The 26,596-nt window shown below is 35.7% G+C and overlaps 1 protein-coding gene across 5 annotated transcripts in view; it reads left to right on the forward strand.

Annotated features, from left to right (window-relative positions):
* Positions 1–26,596, forward strand: part of CNKSR2 (connector enhancer of kinase suppressor of Ras 2) — a 296,118-nt gene that overhangs the window by 242,525 nt on the left and 26,997 nt on the right. For all 5 annotated transcript variants that reach the window (XM_003791903.3, XM_012806405.1, XM_003791904.3 and 2 more), the window contains 3 exons: positions 1,298–1,365; positions 7,749–7,849; positions 10,277–10,823. In XM_003791903.3, coding sequence (XP_003791951.1) covers positions 1,298–1,365; positions 7,749–7,849; positions 10,277–10,823 — 716 coding nt within the window. The remainder of the gene's footprint in view (positions 1–1,297; positions 1,366–7,748; positions 7,850–10,276; positions 10,824–26,596) is intronic.

The following is a 26,596-nucleotide window of genomic DNA, read 5'->3' on the forward strand; positions in this document are numbered from 1 at the left end:
CTGGAGGGTGTGTGTGTATGTGATATTCCTTACTGAATTCACTTTATTCCATTTTTTTCTCCAGTCCCTTCTTCACTTCCCAAACATACTAGAGGTGATAATTACATTGTAGACTTTGCCAAAATAAAGTTAAGCTTTAAGTGACTTATGCTAAAATTAAAGCTTAAATTTCCATAGATGGGATTTTGTCTACTAGAGACACTTTTCTCTCTTTTCAAGATATTCTAAGTATCTGATGCATAGTTAACACCACTTGGCATAAATGATGAAACATATGAGTCACTTCAAAGAATGTCATCTTCTACTTGACAAGGGAGATGAGATTTGGGGGAGAAAAAGATCTTAAACACAAGTTTTTCTTAAAATATATCTAGATCAGATTATTTCACAATTTAATGGTGTTAGCTATACTTTCCTAAGCTAGTTTGGAAAGGGAGGTGTTTTTTTTTTTTTTTTTTCAATTTCTGAGTTGGGAAAGTAGATGGATCATGGTTCAGGATTGACCAATGGGAAATTGTGATGTTATTTAAAGATTTAACGATTTGACGATCTAATACAGTGTGAATAGTTAGAATAATGAACACAGTGAGAGCCCCAGTGGGACAAAAGAAAGAGACTGAAATTGTGTTTTGCTTCAGGCAGTTTCTACATTGGCAACAGCAGTACTACTTAAAGAGAAAAGAAAAACTAAGATTTATTATTAGCTTACTATTGTTTATGAAAAAACATTTTCAGGATATATACAGAGGCTAAAATTGTATGTGCTCATTGTATCTTTGGAAAACCTAATGTCCTTGCAGAGACAAGTTTTTGAAGTACTCCTGGGATGTATTTCCTGTTGGATCATTAAACTTAAATGAGTTTAATCAAAACTATTATTTTATAATTAAACTATTATTTTGAGAAGCAAGGTCCATAACTTTTCTCCCTCATCAGGATAAATTAATCTTGATAGTGTTTAAATATCTCTAAGCGGTTATTTTTTCTGAAAAAAACAGAACAGTAGGAATATTTTGAGTGTGTCTATGTTTGGAGCCACAGAATTAATATGGCTTTGATCATCTCAAAACACTTTATGTTAGAGATATTAAGAGCTTTGCCTAAGACTTTTCTATTGAAATGGTATCTTTTTGGTGTGGGAGCAATTTATATAGATCATTGAAGATACCAACATATTTAAGAGTAGCAAGGAACATATATGTAGGGTTATTCCATATGGTCTTAGATATCTTAAAATACATATCTCTAGGAAGTATAAGAAATTGAGTTACAATAATATGGATTTCAATATTTTTAGGTGGCTCAACAGGATTAATATGCTGACTGCAGGATATGCTGAAAGAGAGAGGATTAAGCAAGAACAAGGTAAAGGAATACTATTTTTTACAATTATGTTATGATTTTTATTTCTTGCCATTATCTTATACAGTAAGTCATTGCTGTCACTTGAGAGAAAATGCATATTTTAATTTGTGGATTATTTCTCTTCTGGGGCACTTTTAATCTAGACCATGATATCTTAAAGGTAAGATTTAGTAACTTAAACAGAGGGACTGAACTTAGAAATTTTTGCAACAGCTGATGTGGAGCTCTGTCTTATTTGTAGCCTTTCTTTCTATCTATTTCCTGTGGGGAAACAAAATCTTAAAAATGAAAAAGCCTAGAATAGGTACTGTGTACTGACCCAAGTCCAGGTCCTTGGCAGTGAATCGTTTCTTCTATTTAGCATTTTCATCATCATTTAGGTGGCCTTTTATGCAAAGAGATGAGACGAATGATCCTTTCTTTCTCTCTCATTGGGTTATATTCTTCAGCTCTGTTCCTATGTAACTCTTTGATCTTATAAAATTTGCCTTGGTATTAACCTCACATTTATAAAACACAGTATCATGATACAGAGTTGAAATCTTCAGAACAAAAGCTGTGGTCTAAAGTGACTTCACATTTCCCAAAGAATGTTTGTTTTACATCCCTTCGAAACATAAGTAGTTTTTTTTAATTATTTGAGACATGAAGTTAAAATAATTCCATAAGTTAACATACATATAAAGACAAACCTATTTGTAGGTGTGTCTCCAGTGGGCATAACCAGTTTGTTGATGTGGAGATTCTAAATCTTTCTGTTTCCTCTCAGACTTAGAGTAAAATCTCGACCAAAACTTTTTTAAAATATCTAAAAACTAAACTTACAGAGTTCTAAAGAAGACAGACAGATCCCCAAACCAATATGTCAGCGAATGTTTAGGCAGAGGTCGGTAATCTTTTCCTGTACAAAGCCAAATGATATTTGGGGTTTTGCAGGACATGGCAAAGAATCTCTCTCACAGCCATTTAATTCTGCTATTACAGTATGAATGATCATGGCTATGTCCCAATAAAGCTTTATTTAGGGCTACTGAGATTTAAATTTCATATCATTTTTTACACTTGAAAAAGTATTCTTATACATAGTTATGCTATAAGAAATTTAAAAAAAAAAAGAAAAAAGTATTCTTTTCATTATTTAACCAATTTAAAGTGTAAAAACCATTCTTGATCCACAGGCCATGTCAAAACATGCAAAGGGCTACATTTAACTGACGGGCCTTGGTTTGAGCCATAGGGTAAGGGAATGGGGATTGGTGGATTGGTATAGGGTGAGAAATAGGGCAAGAAGATCTCAAAAAAATAGCAAAATATGGTTTCTGCCAGTGGGAATTTATCATCTTATTGAGGCCGTCCAAAATGTATACTTGAAATTACTTTAGAAAAATTCTAAAGCAAGATAAAAGCAAAGTAGTACTAATTTTTATACAGTGTGCACCAGATTAAAAAATGTGTGGAATGAATGCAAATATTTTTTTTAATCCTGCGAAGGAGATGGAATTAATGAGAAAATGTTCAGTGGAGAAAGCAGTCAGTGAGCCTGATGTAAAGTTGTCACTGGAGAGGGAGAGAAGAGAAGACATTTTATTCCACATTAAATGCTTCTGTGTAAGGCCCTCCACTAGCACTCTAATTATGTAAAGGTGAACTGCACCCATCCTTCCTGCAATTACATTGCATTATGGTAGAAAAAGATACTCTTATTAAAACATGGAAAGTGGAACATAATAAAGTACAAATCAAGTTGTATGCAAATGAGGCTGGAAAGAGTCCTTCCAAGAAGAGAATAGAAAAAGGTATTATGTTGGCTCTATTTTCTGAACTGGTTCTTGCAGGATGGCAAGAGCATAGACTCAGAGAAGTAACTAAAACGTCCCAATTAGGAGCAGCATAGATAGTTCTACAAATAACATGGAAGCCATCTCCATCAAATCAGTGTACGTAGGCAACAAAGACTATGCAGTGTTGGTCCAGTTTATTAAGATACATTTATTAATGGTTGAAAGTTTAGCCCCCATCTTCATGGCTCAGTGATATCATAGGGCTGAATTTGTGATAAGAGGACTAGAAAGAAATGTCTTCTCTTTCACATTTATTTAAAAAGCATAAAACAGTTCTTTTAAAGTGTTTATAGATTTTTTTCTGATTTTTATTAAGATATAAGAATTAGAAATATGGGCATTATACTGATAGGAAAATGAATCTTTGAAAAAAATCAATTTGTGTGAATAAGAAAACTTGGATTTTCAGGCTTAATTTGTGCATTTTATCACTTGGCATTACTTTGAAGCTGAGCGTGGTCTTGATTTTAGTGAAGTTCCTTTGTACTTGGTATTATATAACCAAATTTTATTATGAATGAAAGAACTGGTAAGTTATAATGCACATGCAAATTCCAAAAAGTACTTATTCTGTGGATTCATGCTGCCCTGGTCTACCATGTGAGTATACATGTTAGTATCCACTGCAGCGTGGTAGAAAATCATTGGCAGAAGCTAATAGTCACAATTCAGTACACTCAGAATCTCTGAAATAATTTCTATTTCCACAAAGAGTGGATGTTCCTCAGGCACTTTAATGTGGGTCTGAAACATATTAGTCTTCCTACCTTCTGCACAATTAGGTCTCATGGTATTCTATGTAGAAAACTACTAGATGCACATATCTACTCCACACTTTTGTAGAGTTATTTGTCATCTCCTGAATACCAGTCTCAGTATTAAAGTTAAGCTTTATACAAATATAGCTCTTTGAGGATTGGGAATATTTCACCAAGATGCAAAGGAATAGCAGCCAAACACTGTTTCTATTTAAATACCCCGTGCAGCTTAGAAGTGACTCTTTCACTGACTTAAGTAAAAGTTTAATGAATTGTTGTCTTTAAGTATTAAAAGATGTGGGGTTCTCTTTCAATATTCTTTGTTGTGCTTTGAGAAAACAGAGTTACAATAGATTCAGCCAAGATAACAATTTGGTTAATTGTGTACTGATTATTCTATTTTTTCCAGCTTCAAGACAGGCATTTGTAACACATTATTTTCAATCACATATAAGGCCTTTATAAAGCTTTAATCACATAAAAGTGATTAAATGTATTGTATTTATTTGACAATTCTAATTAAAAAGGTCAGTTTTTTTCAAATTATCCTTTTGTGCCAACTTGAGAAAATAAAATGGAAGTTTTCCTCTTCCAGTAATAGTGCTGTTTATTCATGGTTATTCATAAAATCGCATATCACTGCTGATTATAATCACTTTGTTGCGCTACCAAATAGTGTTCATTCTGTCTAACTATAGTTTTGTACCCATTAACCAACTCTACTTTATCCTTACCCCCCCCAAAGACATTAAAAGTATTTATTTATTTTGGGCTATAGAGAGAATTAAGAAAAATGAATTAGGCTTGGCGCCTATAGCTCAACCGGCTAAGGCGCCAGCCACGTACACCTAAGGTGGCGGGTTCGAATCCCCAGCCCGGACCCGCCAAACTACAATGACGGCTGCAACCAAAAAATAGCCGGGCGTTGTGGCGGGCATCTGTGGTCCCAGCTACTTGGGAGGCGGAGGCAGGAGACTCGCTTGAGCCCAGGAGTTGGAGGTTGCTGTGAGCTGTAATGCCACGGCACTCTACCCAGGGGGACAGCTTGAGGCTCTGTCTCAAAAAAAAAAAAAAGAAAAATGAATTAATTTGCTCTTAGAATCAAAAATCAAACTAGTTTCAGCCTCTGAGCAACAGTGTGTCTCTATTTTCCACACAAACCCTAACTAAATTTTCTAGGTAGTTTCTTCTCTGGCCATACCCTCTCAAAGACATATAGCTTAATGTAAGGGAAGAAGAAGTTAATTTCTAAGTGAAATTTCAGCCTTTTCTTAGGCAACCCAAGAAAACTTTAGATTGATGATGCTTTTTAATAAACCAAAAATGACATCAAATAATAGGTTTAAAATTTTTCTTAATTTTGGCTCAGTGCCTGTGGCTCAAGCAGCTAAGGTGCCAGCCACATACACCTGAGCTGGTGGGTTCAAATCCAGCCCTGCCAAACAACAATGACGGCTGCAACCAAAAAATACCCTGGCATTGTGGCAGGCGCCTGTAATCCCAGCTACTTGGGAGGCAGAGGCAGGAAAATCACTTGAGCCCAGGAGCTGGAGGTTGCTGTGAGCTGTGATGCCACAGCACTCTACCCAAGGTGACAGCTTGAGGCTCTGTCTCAAAAAATAAATAAATACATAAATAAATTAAAAAATAAAATTCTTCTTAATTTAGCTGGGAAAAGGAGATAGAGAACCTCCTAACCTCTGTCACATATAATGACAGCTATAGGGCCCTTGATAAAATGATGATCATCTCCTTCTCAGTGTGCTAGTAAGAAGTACTTGAGATATTAGCTCCTTGAGACCTCAAGGTATCAGTGCAAACATCAAGAAAAAGCTAAGCACTGGTGCTACAGTAGAGGGTGATCATTCCCTTCACCTCCAGCAGTGACTTCTCAGTAGTATTTCAAGCTCTCAGGAAACTACCTAGCCAAGGCCTCAAGGCTCCAGATTTCATTTTTCGTTTCTGAGACTTGCTACAAGAAAAAAGTAATATCTAAGAAGATGAATACCAGGCACTTATTGCCTATGTGATCTGGGTCATACTGTCCTGGCAGCTGCTACAAATGTACCCAAGAGGATACGAAGTCCTAATATTTATTGAGTGTTTCAAGGTGGAAGGCATTTGAATATTTGTTAACTTATTTAGTGCCCACACACATACAACTCTGAAAGGCAGTTGTTGTTAGAGCCCTTTTGCATATAACAAAACAAACTCAGATAAGCTAAGTAACCATCCCAAGACCACAGAGATGATAAGTGAATTTGTCTATTTAAGAATTGAACCTATACTTGCCTAAGTATATAGTTCATGCTTTTTCCACCAGTGTTTGCTAGGTTCAGCATTTTCTATGTCAATTCTTATTTGAGGGAAGACTTGGTATATTGTCACTGGCATGATCCAATGGAAAAAAAGATACCAAATTTGGATTAAATAGTCCTTGCTTATCTTTTACTCAAAGGAAATAATCAAAGTAGGAATAAAATTTTCAGAGTCTTCCTGTTTTTAGGCCTAAATATAATGGCCAGGTTATTCCCAATCTCCATTGCTAAAGAATTTCTGTTCATAATAGCCCAGAGGTATATAACAGGAGGCAGTAGGGGGATGAAACAATCATCAGTATGCTTCACAACAGACTCTCCTGCTATGTTATACAAAAGAGACCCAACAAATCAGTCCTCAGAGCTGATTGCCTTAGGGTAAGGCAATTTCTTAGTTCAAATACCAGTTCTAAAAATATTACAAAGTTGGGATTCCTGGGTGGAGAAGGGTTCCTGTAAATGCATGTGTGCTGTGACTTTTCACATACATCTGAAAAGAGTCAAGCCTTGTGATGGTTCTTTTTGATTTAAACTTTCATATGGATAAGGAATCTTGTTTTAATAACTTTTCTCTTATCTGAAATTGATACAGCTAATACTTCTGGATTTTTTCTTACAAATCACATAAAGAATTAAACCAACAATTACAGGGTAGTTGAGATATTAGTAGAATAGATTCTGATTATCAGTCCTTTTGCTGCATTTGACTCACTCTAGTAATGTCGCCCTCAGAAGTCTTCCCCCTCCCTCTTATCTAAGGTCTGCCAAGTCACATTGTCTAGCGGCTTACATTTGCTACCCTTTTAAGTAGTTCTGGAAGTTTGGAACTTGCAGCCCACATCAGCAGATTTGCCCTTTTGCATTTGGCAAGAATCAAGGTTTGCCATGTGTTTTCACAGAGAGGTGGGAGTATGGTGTTATAGAGATTCGTGTCAGCATGACTCTGGAAACAGTGATTGTTAGATAACCAGTGAATTCAAGCCAGAGAAGAGAATTGAGAGCATTATTTTTAAAGCTGTTTTTATCTGTACAGGTGTACAGCAATGTATGTATTGCTTTTATTTGAGTATTCATTTTTAGGATAAAATGATGCACCTTTAAGTTATTATGTGGTATCATTCATTATTGAAGCTTCAGAATAATTTGACCTGAAATCTAAAGCACCCTATATCTGATTTGGCTTATGCACTGTCTTTTTCGTAATTCTCTAAAATTATACTTGGAGCTGCATGTAATTATTTGCTTTAAGAGGAGGTTGTAAGGTTGGAATTAGGTAATTGTACTCTTCCTTTCCCCTCAAAACCCAATTTGAGATAAAAGTTGGTGAGCCCAGGCTAGAAGAGTACTGGGGAGTATGGTATAGAAGTGGAATTTAAATTTCTTTTTGTTAAATGGTAATGTATGTTCCTAAAAACATGGCTAAAAACATTTAATAGAATGTGATGTATCCATGTGTGAATTTTCAGATTACTGGAGTGAGAGTGACAAGGAAGAAGCAGATACTCCATCAACACCAAAACAAGACAGCCCACCACCTCCCTATGATACATACCCACGGCCTCCCTCTGTAAGTTAACAACAGGAATATACTTAATAATTATCACCAAATTCTTTGACCTGAAATATCCCTTTGTATGTTAAAAAAATATGCAGTAGATTGCATGTCAAACCTCAGGTTTCTTGGATGAAAAGAGAATTAGGGGCTCAGTAAGGAAAATTTTTTTAAGTATACATAGAATATTTAATCAGACAAGTCACCAAAGATTCTGAAGAACAAGTATCTGTTCAGTTTTATTAAAAAATATGTAGTGTTTCTGTCAAAGTAGCCTTCATGGAGACATCAACCACAAAAAAGATTTTTAGAAAAATATTGACCTTACCCATTCCATACTAATAAAGTTCATTACTATGTCCCTTAGAAGCAACTCATAAAAATTAATATTATATCTGAATTGAGAATGTTTGGGCATATAGCTTTTTAGGCAGCCATGTGGTCTGGTTTAATGTATATATTTATATGATGCTCCAGACTTCTTAAACCTCTATAAATTACTCTGTGTATAGACTATACTTTGATCTTTTAATAGGGTAAATAGGTGTCCTGGTTTTCTTGAGACTATCCCACTTTATGTTCATTTCCCATCAGAATTCACCAACCGTATCTCAGTAGTGTTCCACTTTTTTTTTTCTTTTTTTGAGACACAGTCTTACTTTGTTGCTCTCAGAGTGCCATAGCATCATAGCTCACAACAACCTCAAACTCTTGGGCTCAAGTGATCCTCTTTTTCTCAGCTTCCCAAGTAGCTAGGACTACAGGTGCCCACCATAATGCCTGGCTATTTTTTAGAGACAGGGTCTCACTGTTGCTTAGGCTGGTATTGAACTTCTGAGCTCAGACAATTCATCCGCATTGACCTCCCAAATTGCTGGGACTATAGGCGTGAGCCACCATGCCTGACCTAGTAGTGTTCCACGTTAGACAGTATGTTCCATCATCACATCATCATAAAAATCAATTCTGCCTGGGCAGTGCCTGTGGCAAGAATCAGTTCTGCCTATCTTGAGACCAAGTCTTCCACAAAGAAGTGGAAGCTGAGGTGGGGTGCACCTGAGCAAGAGCAAGATCCTATCTCTACTAAAAATAGAAAAACTATCCAGGCATCATGGTACGTGCCTGTAGTTCCAGCTACTCAGGATGCTGAGGCAAGAGGGCTTCTTGAGCCCAACAGTTTGAGGTCACTGTGAACTATGATGGCGCGTTACTCTGCCTAAGGCAACAGAGTGAGATTCTGTCTCCCAAAAAAAAGAAAATGGAAGCTGGATTTAAGTGACAACAACAGCCAACCTAATTTAACCTCTGTATTACTCCAGTGGAGCAATTCATATTTTTCCTCATTTTCTAAAACATTGGGATCTGAATAATTCCTTTAAAATTATTTACAAAAGAGGAAGAAAAGGAAACTGCAGCTTCACTGAATAACTCTTTAAATATAGCAACCTGTGAATTTTGAAGAAGGAAACTGTTCACTTTATTGTTAACATGTGGGAAGGTAATTCCCACAGAAGATGCCAAGCAACTTGGCCTTTACCAGGAAGAGAGGCATGCACCTTCACCCTAGCCAGGCTTGTCCTGGCAACCACGTCAGCCCCATTTATAAAGATCACATTTAGCAAATCAAACTCCTCCTGCTGGACAGGAGACTGGACTGGTATTTTAGCCCCCAAATTCTATAGTAAGGCTGGTGGTACTTGGGTACCTGCAAGTATTTACAGTGTTCAGTTGATATCAGTCTTTTTTCTGAGTTGTACTTTGTGGTATAACATGTATTCCCAAACTTTAACTTCTAAGGATAAAATTATTTCATTTTTCTTTTGTGTTTATATACCCCCCCCCCGAGTGTCTATGAGCAGGTCTAATGCTAATCCCCAGAAGGCTATAATCTCATGCTGCCTACATTTTTAACCCTCTAGAAAGGGCCATAGAATTGAGAAGACCATGGTATAGCTTTATTGTGGCACCCACAGGAGCAGGCATTCCCCTATGAAAAAGGGAAAGAGTTCTGTTTATGAGCAACTTATTCTAAAAGATTCTCTCTTTGTCCGCACTCCCACGCTACATAAAATCCAGAAATATGAATCCAAGGGCCATACTTATTCAGGATTTCAAAATACATAGAAATTTTAAAGCTTTAATGTTTTTAGTTGCTGAAAATGTAAGCATATTTTCTCATACTTCCACTATGAAATTTCACATTAATATGTCATATTTTTTGTGAGAGCCTAATATAGCTACATTTCAATATATCCATCTCTCTGTCTCTTACAATGTAAACTGCAGCCTAACTTTGAGACATCTACAAATTTGCCAAATCATTAACTTGACTATGTACAAGTTCATCCACTTAAATATTACCTGGTGAAAAACAAATGCATTACTTGGAAATAAAGTGTTCTGTTATTTTGGTAGAGACTAATCAGAGGCTTCTTTCCACAGATGAGTTGTGCCAGTCCTTACGTGGAAGCAAAACACAGCCGGCTTTCCTCCACAGAGACTTCTCAGTCTCAGTCTTCCCATGAGGAGTTTCGCCAGGAAGTAACTGGGAGCAGTGTAGTGTCCCCCATTCGCAAGACAGCCAGTCAGCGCCGCTCCTGGCAGGATTTAATTGAGACACCACTGACCAGTTCAGGCTTACACTATCTTCAGACTCTGCCCCTGGAGGATTCTGTCTTCTCTGATTCCGCGGCCATCTCCCCAGAGCACAGGAGGCAGTCCACCCTTCCAACTCAGAAATGCCACCTACAAGATCACTATGGTCCATACCCTTTAGCTGAGAGTGAGAGGATGCAAGTGCTAAATGGAAACGGGGGCAAGCCTCGAAGTTTTACTCTGCCTCGAGATAGCGGGTTCAACCACTGCTGTCTGAATGCACCAATTAGTGCCTGTGACCCACAGGATGACGTGCAACCCCCAGAGGTGGAGGAAGAGGAGGAGGAGGAGGAGGAGGAAGGGGAGGCAGCAGGGGAAAACATAGGAGAAAAAAGTAAGTATGTTTCTGGAGATTTTTAGCTTATGTACACAAAGTCCTCACCTCTTCAAACTTCTTATCTAAAGAAAATAGAATTTTGTTTCCCTTTTTTCTTAAAATAGTGGTCTTGCTGAATGGTAATTTAGTCTCCCTTGGTGTCCTACTTTCAGAACTTCACTATCTTGGGGAAAAAATGATGAGTAATGAAGCTTATATCGCAGGACGCCCACATCTGGAGCAAACAAACTTTTTTCCAACTACCCATTTGCTTCTTAAGGTTAATGGTATTCATCTTTTTCTTCCTTCTCTTATCCACTTTCTCCTCACTTGCATGCATCATCTTGTTGGCCCACAGTGGTTGCTCCCTGAGTTGCGCTAAGAAACTATAAATGCTTCAAGCAGGGTGTTAGCAGAGCCTTGATTGAATAAGCGAATACACAGACACGGAGACAGATACATCCATCCACTCCTACACATATACAAATATATCTTCCCTTTTCACCGTTAAAAGATTTAAAGGAAAAATCCAAAAGACAGTTTTTCCAAGGGGAGATTTCATATAGCATTTCTATCAACTCCAAGTAGCTGAACTTGTTTCTAGAAACCAGTTTGCCTAAAGCATCCATCCACTTTCTTGGTATGTATTCAGTTTATGTGAATCAACTCTTAAGAGAGATGCCAATTAAGAAACCCTCTGTCTTACAGGCAGTAAGAATCTAGTTGTCAAGTTCTTTATTCATCATGTCATAACAAACATCTGTTTATAACTGATGTGCTACATCAGTCCAGAAACCCAGGTTAGTTTATGGGAGAGTCTATATAATTCTGCTATTTTAGTTAGAAAGAAAATCTAGGTTTGGCTATAAGTTCTGAACATAAAATGCGAAACAAAAAAGTATAGAAGAAGTAGTATAAAACTGTTTGTGTCTCTTAATTGAAAATATAGTCTGGACCACAGTGCAGACAACAGCCAATGGTGAAACCATGATTACTGATTTGGTGCTGTAGGACATTAAACTGCTCTTTTTAAAGGATACAAACAGACTGTAACTTTCAGCCTTTTTGCAAATATATAGGCCTTTAATTATAGGATATCAAGTATTAGTACATTCTTTATCACAATTGGAAAAACAACACAAAGTTCAAAGGTTACAATAGGTCAGGACCCCCAAGTCAATGTAAAGCTTGGCTTGGTTAAAATAATAGTCACTTGGAAATTATTGACAAGAGAATACAGTGACCCTCCTTTTAGGATATAAATCTTCATTGCATTATTTAATGGGAATTAAATCTTCCACCAATAAAATATAATAATTCCTTATAAAATTCATATGCTGAATCAGTTTCCATGTGAAGTATATTTTAGCCATAGTCTACATGAAAACCATTATAAAAGGTATATTGTTGGTGCAGGAAAAGTAATTACCATTCATTACCTGCCAGCCCCCCCCCCCACATTCATTTCTATTGGCGATTATGGAAGAATCTTAAGGAAGAACTATTTAGGAGCCATGTTAGAACTCTATAGAGACTTCTGGAAAGCATAATAATACATGTTTTATATTCTAATGATTACCAGAATTTATCAAGTATTTTCTAAAATTTAACTAAAGATGACTTAGAAACTTTATTTTGAATATCATTCATGTACTACATAACTGCTATGACTAAGTATGTGAGGTTTATCTCAGCCATTTTAAAATAAAACTGTGTTGAAATTAGACATAGCCCTCTGAATAGAGAATTCTGTTTAGAAAACATTCCATCATTCCTGTGGGTCGAGTCACTAATGCTGTCCTGTTTCAGATAAGCTAGCACATGACAGTTCAGTTCATTCTCGTCGTTGTTTAAGGGAGGACTCGAAAGGAGCAAGTGTGTCCTAGGACATGAAGGGAAAACACAGGACTGTGCTTGACCCTGCCTTCAGGTTCCCAGTAGCCCAAAGAGCATCTCTGCTTAGATGGCTTTTGATTTTTTTTCTGGAGTCTCTTTTTTGTTGTTCTATAGATTGGATTTATTTTTAGTCATACAGATGTACTCCTGAGTTGGTGGGTTTTTCCTTCACATTTAGAATGAGTTAAGTGGGTAGTTTACTTGCATCTTTTTCAGCAGGCTCTCTCTTTGTGAAATAGTTGTGATAAGACATAACAACCCTAGTAAGCGTGTCAGTAAATTTGATATTGTACATTTGTCTTTACAATTCAAAATTGTGGGGCAGTTCACTCTATTTTAGTCGGATCTGCTTCACTGAAGGTGGCTTGCACTTTCAATCCCTAATTCTTTCTAATTTTCCATAAACCTTACCACTGAATGTCTTCATTTACTTCAGACTGTTCTAAATAGAGTAGTACATGTCATACTTGCCTGGAAGACACTTCTTATTCAATGGGATATATGTTCACCTTTGTTATGATATCTTTTCTACATTGCTATCCTAAAATTTAGGAGTGTGCAGTTCGATGAACGTTTCATTTGAGAAGCTTCAGCTTTAAAAACTGGTGTTTTCAAAACAGTATTTAAAATCTAGTTAAGGGATATCATATCCATGGCTGCCCTGGATTAACCATTGGGACACCAAGTCAAGCTGCTTGATGTTATATCGGCAGAGCAAAAATATACACAGGAACAAAGCCGTGGCTGCTACATTAGCCTCAGACTTAACACATGTGCCCTCCAACACAGCACTTACTGTGCTGCTGCACAGGTCAGCAGGCAAACCTGTGCTTGTAAAAATCTAAGTCCAGAAGTGATGTGTTACTAACTATCCTGCTCGAGGCCAACATTCAGTTTGACCTACTGAAATGAATTTATACTAATTGAGTACAGAACTGCAGAGGAGATAAGTTTAACTAGCCCCAAACATTTTTCTCAGCTTACCAAGAAATTAAAAATAGGAAGCATCAGGCACGTGGTTGAAAGGAGTGGTAGAAGAAAACATAAAAATATAGCCTGTCTAATCTGCCTTAAGGGTAAAGAATTATGTCATCAACCAAACTTCTTTCTTATTTACATTTTACCTTATATAATAGGATATATATGATACAGTTTTTATGAGCTTACAGAGCAATAGAAGAAGCAAGATGTACCCAAATCTATGCGCTAGATGTTTTTCACTTTCCTTATGGAAGTGGAATTTGGCCTTGCTTATGAAGTGTAAATTTAGCCTTCCTTAGAGCAGACTTCAATCTGTGTTCTCATGGTTGAACTACCTTTTGTCTTATTTTGAAATTCAATTATTTAACTGAGTCATACTGTGATTTTTTCTCAGGCTGAACTCATTTTAGTCTGAAATGGATGGTACTAAAAGTACACAGATGAGACCTGTCTTGTTTTCCTTTGACTGAAAAGTCAGCTTGCATATTAATTATCTTGACCTACTTCCCTGGCATTTGGGAGAAGACAAGTAATTTCCTATTATCCCAATTAGCAGTTTCTAACTCTGCTAGATAGGGGCCTTATAATACGTCAGTTAAATTAAATAATGAATTATGTCAGCCTATACAACTTTCAAAGAGTATAAATCCTTAAAGTATAAGACAAAATATAAAGATATACTTCATTCAGAAATCATATGCCATAACAATATTGATTCTGGAGTAGTTTTCTGAATATTTCTAAAGGCCATTTTTTTTTTTGAGACAGAGCCTCAAGCTGTCACCCTGGGTAGAGTGCCGTGGTATCACAGCTCACAGCAACCTCCAACTCCTGGGCTTAAGAGATTCTCTTGCCTCAGCCTCCCAAGTAGCTGGGACTACAGGCACCCACCACAATGCCTGGCTATTTTTTTGGTTGTAGTTATCATTGTTGTTTGGCAGGCCTGGGCTAGATTTGAACCTGCCAGCTCAGGTATATGTGGCTGGCACCTTAGCCACTTGAGCTACAGGCACGGAGCCAGTTATTTCTATTTTTTTTTTTGAGACATAATCTTATTCTCTTGCCCTGGGTAGAGTGCCTTGGTGTCATAACTCACAGCCACCTCAAACTCTTGGGCTCAAGTGTTCCTCGTACCTCAGTTTTTCTATTTTTAGTGGAGACGAGGTCTCACTCTTGCTCAGGCTGGTCTCAATCTCCTGAGCTCAAGCAGCCCACCTGCCTTGGCCTTCCAGAGTGCTAGGATTATAGGTATGAGCTACTGCGCCTGGCATGATTTTTATTTTTAAGAACATTCAGGTAGAAGATAATATAGAAAAGGAGAAGATGTTCCCAGAATATGAACTAGTGTTCTTCATATTCATAAAAGAACAAGTAAAAATGTTGCAATATCTTTTACTGTCTTTTTGTCAAGGTAAGTTGTTTACACGCACAAAGAATTTAAAAGAGTGTAATCATCAATAATATCTGAAATAGCTCAGGTCTAAAAGGAGTAGGTGGAAAAGGATATGAGCAATGTGAATAAAAGGACATGTGATCAAGTCAGAAAAAGAATAGCAGAGAACCTAAATATGTCACTTCCATGAAGTTGAGAGCACCATCTTTGGCTGATTATGTGACAAGTATACATTTAAAAAAAAAAAAACAGAAAAATGTAACGGTAAAGAAATATAATTTTAATGTATTGTCTGATTCTGAAGAAATACTGTTAAGGAGACATTAAACACTAAAAGATTGAATTCTGAATAAGGCTATTCTGAGGTGAATTTCATGGCTCACTAATGTGAGAACCCTCAGTTGACTTTTCTGTAATGCCAACATCTCCAAGCATCAGTTCTCATAAGACAGCCTCCAAAAAGCTAGAGATCAAGACCTATTTTTAGCTTTTTTTCTGAGATCGAGGGAAACTTTCCCTGGATCCTTCCAAGGGACTTATCTCCAGATTTCATTGACCAAGGTTCCATCCCATATCCATGCCTAAATAAATGGCAAGGGAAATATAATTATAGTTTAGACAAACCTTGATTTATTTTTAACTTCATAAAGAAAAGAAATGTGGGGCAGCACCTGTAGCTCAAAGGAGTAGGACGCCAGCCCCATATACCAGAGGTAGCGGGTTCAAGCCGGACCCCAGCCAAAAACTACAATTAAAAAAAAAAAAAGAAAGAAAGAAAAGAAATGTGCCAAACTGCTTGTCGTTATTTTCTGCATGAGCAGTTCTATTATCTGTATGTATGTCTTCAAATATATTTGTTCAGCATTTCCCTCTTTTAATATGTATATACAGATACATGCCCAAGATTACTTCACCTCATTTAAGTTTTGGCACTCTGGGTGGTGCCTGTGGCTCAAGGAGTAGGGCACCGGCCCCATATACCAGGGGTGGTCGGTTGGATCCTGGCCCCAGCCAAAAACGGCAAAAAATAAATAAATAAATAAAAGTTTTAGCACTGTTGAAATGTTAAATATAAAAAAGAGGAGATAAGTATTATGTAACCTTTAAAATATAGTAAGTTTGGTAGAATTATTGTTGTCTTGTGAAATGAATAAGCGCATATTCCTATAGACAATAAATGGTCCTACCTTAGAGTAGTCTCTGAAGACATTTTTCAGTCACATCATTGCTTTGTCACTCTGCCACTTACAAGTGGTATGATTAATCAAGTTATTTAACATCTCTGGACCTCAATCACTTCATTGTTAAGTTAATGTGGTAATAGTACCTTGCTTTTGAGGTTGTATGAGGATTCAATGAGGTAATGTCAAAGATCACTGAGTATCTGTATCTGTCGCATTGTAAGTCTGTGCAATAAATGTTATAATTACATAATTGTATATTGATTTAATGTAGATTTGGATTTAGGCAAAGAGGGTAATTACCGTACTTAAATAATGACTTAGGCCCAGCAAACATCATTAAATAATGTGTACTTAACTACGTAGCCTGTCTTTGTTCAGTTCCAGACATTGAGTTGAACCATACGAAATGCTGCTTGTGAAGGTCGAAACAGTGATATCAGCAATTGTGCATGTTTCAAGCTAATATATTAGCTGTGTTGTAGGAGCTACAATAGAAATATCTCTCATTTTACATTTTTATCACTCACTACTCCTTTCCTTTTTGTCTTTGGAGATTTGAGAACTCAAAAGAGACCTTATATTCCAAATAGCAATAACCTTATCAGATATATTTACTTATAGGTTTTGCTCATAAAGTCTCAATTCAAATATTTTCTCCTCAGAGAGTCCTTCCCTAATACCCAGTTGGACTTAGTTGCCCCTACCACCACCATTTATCCTCTGGTATCATTACCCTACCTTTTCACTATGAGTAAAGTATTAAACATTGTTCACTGATTCATTTTCCATCCAGGGATTTTATTCCTGGCTTGTACACCCGACACCTAAAATGGTCCGTTGTTCCTCCATAGGAGGCCAGGTACTACTGAATGAAGAAATGAGTGAATGAATGAATAATAGCTAACCCCTTTTGAACTAACTTCTTTTCTGTTTTATTATATAATGGAGCTAAAGTTACTGTTTTCTCCATCATGTGACATAAAACAGGAATCAAACATTGCAGAGTTCTTCATTTTCTATATTTTGTAAAGGGAAAGCATGTGTTCAGCATACCCTCTTTATGCTGACGAAAGCACAACTGGGACACTAGTAACTAGCATTACTGCTTTTTGCATTATAACTCTTTTATAGTCACATTCTCTATGGTTGAAACCATTTTCCTCCTGTTTTACTCTCATTTCAAAGATTAAGGCCTCAAAGAATATGACATGTCCAATGACTAGTTCATTGTCATAAATCAGTTAGAAACCAGATCTTCCAGCACCTATTGACAGTTGTCCTTCTCTACAAAATCCACTCCCGGTGGCAGGAAGGCTAACTAAAATCACTACCAGGGTTTGATTCACAGGCCTGGGTCTCCCTTGAAAGTCGTCCATCACCTAGCTTTGTCCTAATTAGTTTGTAAAAAGTATTCAAATTGAAATTTGTACTTTAGCAAATAACCAATAGCCCTGCATCGACCAGGAAAACAATCTCAAAAGCATTAATAAGTAATGAAGCCAAATTTAAATGACAAAGAATGGATTCTAGATGTTACAAAGTAACACCAGCAGAAAATATGGCTAGAATAAGAAATAAAAAGATGGCAACCCCTCAGTAGCATAGGTAAGACATATTATGATTTCCATGATTTTTGACTAAGAAAGATGATCAGATTCAGCCATACTGTAACCTGTTAGTATTTTCACATAGCAAAAAAGCAACCCACTTTTCTTCAGCTCAGTAATAGCATATTGTTAGTTTCTCAGTAAGTGCTTTCTAGCTTATTGTATAAGAACCTAACCTAAATTCAGTCCCTTTTTTACCTTGCTCACACTAGAGCAAGCTGAAGGTCACAAATGCCTCATTTTTGTTCCTCAGCATACAAAATTTACCTCCTATAGTGACAGGCTGGTAGGTTGAGATATAATAGGATTGTACCATAAAACATACCTTGGAAGTTTTTTAATTTCCCCATATTCTTCTTTTGTTGTTGAATTCAAAAGTAATAACTTGTTTATTACAAAATAAATAAATAATGCAGTGATGAAATTAGAAAGCAACCATCTCTCCTTCTTATTCTACAGAGTTAACTATTGCCTACAGTAAAGTTTAAAAAGTCTATTCTGGAATAAATTTATTCTTCTCGTATCTTTTTCTTATAACTCAATATGAGTAAGGAGGTAAAGCATGGTTTACTTCATTCTTAGAGTTTTCTCTCTGAAACTTTCTTGACGTGGCCTCAGTTTGTAACATAAGCAACAATAGGTGAGATAATCACCTCAGAACCAAGCCCCAATCCCAGAATGTATTACTCTAGGAAATGCAACGCATAGCCCTCTCAAAAATGATGGAAGGAGAAATGTGAGAAGAAAGAAATGGCAGTGGCTGTAAGTCCCTGGTCCACCACACCCCACACACAAATGTAGACTGAAATGTCAAAAACTCTCTTACCCACTTGCTTATGCCTCAGTGCTGTACGAATTTTGCCCAGCCTTCTTTATGGAGATCTTCCTAGTACGGGCAGCTTATCCGAAAGCTCTGTGATGAAAACAGCTAAGCCAGAGCCAATTAGAAAAAAAGAAAAAAGTCTGGTCTTCAAAAGCCAGAAAAACTTTAGACAAGGACTTCAGAGCCACTGAGTCTGGTGATCAGTTTGTCTTCAAGTTATAAAACACCACACCTACTAAACTACTTTCCTTGGTTTTTTTTCCATGTTCTAACTAGTTCCTTTCTTCTAGCCACTTGAACTTTCTTATCTTTAGCCACAGGCACAATATGACCTAATATGTGGTCGTAATTGCTCAATCTATCATACACTGAATTTTTTCCTTTAGTGAGTAAATACTCCCACTAATATGTCATTTAATAAGGAAAGGGGGCCCATGATTATGTTTTTAAATGGAAAAGTAGCATTTGTATTTAAAAGCATATTAATATTTAAACCTCATATTTGATAAATTCTAGAACGTTCTTGTCTCTGGGATGTAATGTGACAATTTCAGGTATATTTGTTTCTATCATAAACACAAAGTATGCCAATAAAATCAACTTTCTGGATTATTTCACAGAAATGTTAGAATAATTGAAACTAAGACTTAACAGTTATCAAACTCTGTGACTCATTCCAGAGCTATAAACTCCTTAACATTCTTGATCATGGATTCCTAATATGTTAATATCTAGATTTGGCTACAAAAATATTAACTAAATTTCTATATTATAATTTTAGTTCTCTGTATCAATATATAATCAGTTCTAAGCGTATATTCATTCATTCAGCAGGCATTTATTATTCATTTTCTACATGCCAGGTACCATGTTAAGGGAATATCTAGTTCTTCTGTAATTCTACTTACAATATCAATTTGCAAATTATCTTTAGGAAATGAGACAGATATTTCTTTCTGATAACATGGAACAGAGCAGATAATTGAAAATATGCGACATCTTTGTTACTTTCTACCAATAATTTTCCCTAGTAACCAATTTGTAATTTTATAAAAATGATTCTTTGAGAGACAGTACAAGAAATTTTACTTTTCATTTTAAGGTACTTATAATCACTTATGCAAAATTTATGAGACTGGTTAGAATCAGACAAAATCACTTTAAGAGCTATTTCTGATTTGGCTTATTCCTTTAAACATCATGGCAGGGAAGATGCATTCCGGTTACTCAGCTGTACTGATTAACACAAATCAGATGTCTAAAAATAAGTGAAATGAACATTGTACTATACTTACTATAGATTAATATTTCTCTGATAACTGAGAAAGTGCTTCCTAATTTTACAGTACAACCATTATGGAATTTGATTGTCAGAAAACCCTGTTATAGGGAATATTAGCAGAGCAATAAAGAAAATTGTACTGTTTTTTGATTATCTATCTTAGAAATTTGAACCTCAACATTTTTTTATTTGAAATGAATATGAGGGTACAGATGATTAGGTTGCATTGTTTGCATTTCTGAGGTAAAGTTCAAGTTGGAGTTGAGCCCTTCATCCGTGGGCATGCCGTATACCCTAACATTGTGTACATTAGGTGAGAGCACACCAGTCCCCCTTCCTTTTCTCCTTTCCATGGAAAACTGTTTAAAAGGTTACAGGAGGCTTAACATTTTAAACAGTTTTTTGTTTACTTCCACATTTGAAATCTTTAATCTTCCATGATTTTGAATCTGCTATTTTTACTGTGCTATTTTGCTTTTGATAAATTGTCTGTAGAATATGTTGATTTAATTCCTAAGATCTATTCCCTTAAGACCTCCAAATTTTCCCATTTATGACCTTATTGGTTCTTTTTGCTACAAGTTTTTTCTTTGGTTGTTGAGACCACTCCATGGCCTAATTTAGAGTGTCTGTTTTATAACATATGAAATGGACATCTTGAAGCATACATCTTGAGATCTTGGTGAGAGAAAATAGCACATAACTTTGGTATCACTATATCTAAACTTTACACCTTTTTTTCTAGCAGCTCTGCTGTGTTCTCCTTGTTCTTTAACAATGCCAACACATAGGCGTTCACATGCCTTTTCTAAAAAGAACAGGGAGGAAGGACAACTTGGAATCAATGTGGCTTTAATGCAGTCCTTCAGGAGATTCTAACAAAAAGCCCTACCCCTCACTTTATATTCTGTTGTCTTTTTATGCCCTACGTAAAAGCTGGGTACCCTTCACTTAATTTAGAATCTTGAGTTTTAAGATTCATGATGGGCTTTTATTAATTGGGATTGTGCCTCAGCACTAGAGGTAGGAAAAAAGTTTTCCATTCCAAAAATAATTCTGTACACATGCCGAATATCTTTGCTCAAGAATTAAGTAAAAAGTTAGCCTTAACTTTGAATGTTTCTTTAAATTTGTGAGTATCTTTTTTTAATGTGTTACTGTCAATGATTTCTCTCTGATAAATATTACAGAACTCATTTTAAAATGCTTTATATTAAGGTAAAGGGTTCATTTAACAGATAAATTGTTTTTATTAGAATGGATATATGTGTCATGCTGTATGTAAATATATAATAATAGCCCTTTTACCTAAGCATAGGACTTAAGAGTTTTAAGGTACTTTACTTCCTTCCCACCCAAAAAAGAAACATTCTCTATATATTTGAAGAATTGTTATTGAGCGCCAGCTTGAATAATTTAGGGACTCAAGAACTCCTGCCTCCAAAAACAGGGCATTTCATCTTGTACAGCTCTAGTTAGAAAATTTTTCTTCGTATTGATACAACAACAGACTTCTGAGAAATTTTCTATTCATTGTGAATCTTGAAATTGCAAATTAGAAAAATACAGAGGAAATACAGTAGAACCTCCATAGTTAACTACTTCCCTACATTGACCACCTCCTTAAATCAACCTAATTTTCATAGATTAGACATATACCACATGTACATATCAGTACAGTAGGCCCAGTTGTATGTTGACCAGTTTGTTACAGTCCCTTGGATGGTCAACTCACAGAGATTCTACTGTATTTGAAAGCCTATAATGTAGAAAGAAGATTAAGATAGCCTTTGAACTTCCGGAAGACATAATAGGTAAAGGGAGGCTGATTTTAGATTGATATGAGGGAACTTCTAATTGCTGTACCCCCACAAATGGAATAACTGGTCTTATAAGTTTATTGGGCTCCCCCATGACTCAGAGCACTTAAGAGGCTGAGTTACCAGCTACCAACAGGGATTCCTAAGTTAGCTGCAATGTTGAACCTGATGGCTTCTTCCAACTCTTAAGGTTTATGTTTCTCTCTAGTAGAATGGCCTTGCCATTTGCTCTTACACATTGTATACATCTAAGCCTCTACAATGGAATTGTGTTATCAGACATAATTTATGTTGTCTAGTCTTTTTTTTTTTTTGGCCAGGGCTGGGTTTGAACCCACCACCTCTGGCATATGGGACTGAGGCCCTACCCTTTTGAGCCACAGGCACCACCCTTTGTTGTCTATTCTTGAGCTGAATGCATATAGTCACCTTTATGCCTATGACATTATTCCTAGATAATTCACCATCCTGGCTGCCCTCATCTAGACACTTTGTTTAGTGTCCCCATGCTAAGTATATTGCAACTATCTATACTTTTGCTATCTATACTTTTTGGTAACGTGATTACATTAGTTTTAATCTGCTTACTATTGGATCATACAATGCTTTATTGTTACCAACCCATATATAGCATCCAATACATTTTTTTTAGTATTTTTTTATTTTTTTAAATTAATAAATACGAGGGTACAATTTCTAGGTTATTACAGTGTTCTCAAGTTCCATTTGTAGAAGACACACATATTTATTTTTTAATCTAAATGCAACTATATTTATATTTATTTCTACTAAATTTTAACATCTCAGGTTTTACCCAGAAGTATTTAACACTTAACAAGATTTGGAATCTGTTTTATAATCTATAATATTAATCACCCCTCTTATCATTGAATAATCCTCCAGTATTCTAAGCATCTTTTCTATGTTTTTAACTGATTCATTGATCAAGTAAAACATATTTTAAAGAAAAAATTTTAAAGAAGAAAAAACCAAGGACAGAGCCTCAGAGCATTAAATTTGAAATTTTATGTGTTAATTTCATTCAGTCATTCAAAATTTTTATCTAGATCCCCCTAGTAGCAATGTTATTCAGTCCACATTACAGTATTTTTATTTATAAGGGTATCATGCAAAATTTCATCCTGTGTAAAACACACTGTCTATGGCTTTACTCTTATCTTCCAGCCTAGAGGTGCTGTCCCCCCAAAAAAGCCAGTTTACAATGCTTCGGTTTTATAGAATTCATGTTAGTCCTTAAAAGAAAAAACTCTTCCCAATCGTAGTCTATTCTAAAACTTTACTATGTGTTTATATCAGGTTCATCAATTGTTCTTTATAGAACCTGTGTGAAATTTTCTGTTTGGATAAGAGGACTCGTCTTTGAGACTTTAACTCTCATGGAATTGTGACAGTGACCCAGAGATAATTTCCAGAAAGTTCTTTCATTTGCTAAAATTATAACTAGTGGTTCAAAGGGAACACAGAATAGTTCTTAGTAGTCCCTTATCTCCAGAAGCATTTCTTTTTAAACGTCCTAGTTAGAAGACTTTTCTCCTTGTAGAAAAAGCCTAAAATGTAATTAAAGCCATATGGTTCTTTTATCATTTGTTTTCTTATTTTTAAAAAAAACTGCTGGCATCTTCAGTTTTTTCACAAACATCAACTGAACATTTGTGCTACTCTTACAAGCAATTAGTACCATTTCCTACTTAGTTATTTCTAATAGCCTCTCATTCTATATTTTATAGCAATCCTTTTAAACTAAACCTCTCTCTTTTGTTTCATGTTAGATTCCAAGTAGGTTTTACTCATTTCTTTGTATTTCTGAGACATGAAATCTTCATGCATTCAGTAATTACTTACCTGTATTAATCTCACAATGCATGAAATATTATAGTGAGTGTATTTGTGAGTCAAAATATTGGAGCTCAGATTATATCATTTTATATTTTTCATCTTCAGATGATTTTATAGATAGTGATCCAACTTTTTTCAGCAAAAAGAGGAAAAGTAACAGTATCAAAATGTTCTTAATAATTAAGCATTTTTATTTTTATTTATTTATTTTTAAGACAGAGTCTCACTATGTTGCCCTTGGTAGAGTGCTGTGGCATGACAGCTCACAGCAACCTCAAACTCTTGGGCTTAAGCAATTCTCTTGCCTCAGCCTCCCAAGTAGCTGGGACTATAGGCGCCCGCCACAACCCCAGCTATTTTTTGTTGCAGTCATCATTGTTTTAGCTGGCCTGGGCTGGGTTCAAACCCACCAACTTTGGTGTGTGTGTCTGGCGCTGTAACCACAGTGCTATAGGCGCCGAGCCAATTGAGTATTTTTAATCCTTTGTTATTGCATCCCTCAATGAATACCAGAATGTGCCAATATAGAATATTGAGACCCTATAGACCTTGGACTTTTATAGAATCTGGTAAGAAAATAAGATTACCAAAGATTTCTAGTCGATTTTTTTTTAGACCCAAGTCTAATCCCTGATCAACCGTGTTATTTGGTCAGGTGAATTCAGTGGTATCTAAAAGCATGATTATTTTTACACTGTGCTCCAACATAAATCCCTTATAAATAGTAGCTTCAAATTTTAGAAACAGGTTTATTCTAACTTCTTCATTTTAAGCAATAATATTTCAGTAGTATAAAACCATACTACCAATTCTTGCTCTGAAGAACTTTTAAAATTTGTGGTGACATTTGAGTGTTTCTGTTTTTTAGATTATCTTGCTATGATATAATCTATCTAGTGCTAATTACTTGCTGCTAGTCTAGAAGACAAGGATGTTTCTTGAAGGTGATCTCTTGTATTATGTTTTTAGAGAATACATAGTAACATTTCAGAATATATGATTTAACGAAAAACAGTGTTAAGCTACACTGTCAATGTTCCTTGAGATTTTCATAGGTAGCCAGTGATATACCTCTCCCAACTGAATAATTAACATAGCTGATGATAAAAGCAAATAAATAAACAAACTTGATTTTTAGCCCTTCAAAAATTACCTATAGTTCACTAATCATGTATGCACTAAACAAGATATGTATATAACATGGACTTCATTATCATGAAATCCAAAATAAATGAACAGTAAATAAAGCTATTTCTGGGCAGCACATGTGGCTCAAAGGAGTAGGGCACCCGCCCCATATGCTGGAGGTGGTAGGTTTGAACCCAGCCCCAGCCAAAAATAAATAAATAAATAAAGCTATTTCAGGGACTGGGCACAGTGCCTCATAAATTCTAGCACATTGGGAGGCCAAGGCAAGAGGATTGCTTGAGGCTAGGAGTTGGAGACCAACCTGGGCAATTGTGAGATATTTACAAAAATTTTAAAAATTAGCCACGCATGGTAACACATGCCTGTAGTCCCAACTACTCAGAAGGGTGAAGCAGGAAGATCATTTAGGCCTGAGAGTTCGAGGTTGCTGCAATGAGCTATGATGACACCACTGTACTTGGCAGCAAAGCAAAACTGTCTTGAAGAAAAAAAAAAGAATATCAGTTTAATAAATTCTCCTTAAACTAAAAAAGAAAAAAAAATTATTATGATTTTCCAGCATGTTTATTTAAAGAGAAAAGTTTACACTATTTCATAGATTTATGGCTTACAAAATACTGTGTATTGTTCAAAAAAAAGACATAGGTGTCCAAATTGGTTTCTGATTAATTATAATATGGAGAATAACAACCAGAATGGAATAACTTTTTATAATTCCACCTAAAATTTAACCTGTCCCCCATTATATTGACTTTATAAATGACTTTCATATTAGAGTGTGAGACTACCAAATTACACAAATGATTCACTCCTTAAGCATCAATAATATTTCCATTGGTGGCATAAAATCAGTCTTCAATTTCTGAAATGTATAAGAAATTCTCTGCATTACTAATACTCAGAACTACCTTTATAGCATGTTAAGATAATTGACATAAAGTAATGAGCTTTAAACCAACTGATAAAGTATTTTCACAGAATGCACAGATATTGCATTTCACTTTGTTTCTTAAGTCTAAAAAAAAGCAGAAAAAGATATAATGTAGTTTGTTTTACTTAACAATCAGCAGTGCTTAGTTGTCATTCCAAAGGTAAATCATAAAAGCAATCATAAACCAGATAGATCACATAGCTACACAGTGCCTAAAAATTCATGAACATTTTATTAAACTTGCAGTTGAGTTTAGTGGAATTAAAATTATGATAATTTTGGCTATAAAGTCATAATTCTTATAGCTAAACGGTAGGAGCAATCTGGAATCGTTTTCCGATATGTAAAGGAATACTCTACCCCTAAGTTTCTATCATGACTTGTTCCATTGGTTTTCAGGTTAAGTGTACACATAATATATTAGTTTATCTACCTATCTGTTATTCCACTTATTGCTCAATTTCTAAAATCAGAACTTATTTTAAATCAAGGATATCAGACATACTTTTATATTATTTCTACTAGCTCATAATTCAGGTGGTTGTGGCTCAATTAAATGAAAACATGAATGATGTAAGCCATTAGGTTTGATTGAATAAGGTAGAATACTAATTCCTATGGTTTTTTTTTTATTAAATCATAGCTGTGTCCATTAATATAATCATGGGATACAATGTGCTGGTTTTATACACAATTTGAAATATTTTCATCAAACTGGTTAACATAGCCTTCACCACATTTTCTTAGTTATTGTGTGAAGACATTTATATTCTACACTTAGTAAATTTCACATGTACCCTTGTAAGATGCACTGTGGGTGTGGTCCCACCAATTACCCTCCCTCTACCTATCCTCCCCCCTCCCCCTC

The sequence above is a fragment of the Otolemur garnettii genome, unplaced genomic scaffold (genome assembly GCF_000181295.1).
Source record: "Otolemur garnettii isolate 467f Iridium unplaced genomic scaffold, OtoGar3 scaffold00051, whole genome shotgun sequence".
Classification (NCBI taxonomy): Eukaryota; Metazoa; Chordata; class Mammalia; order Primates; family Galagidae; genus Otolemur; species Otolemur garnettii.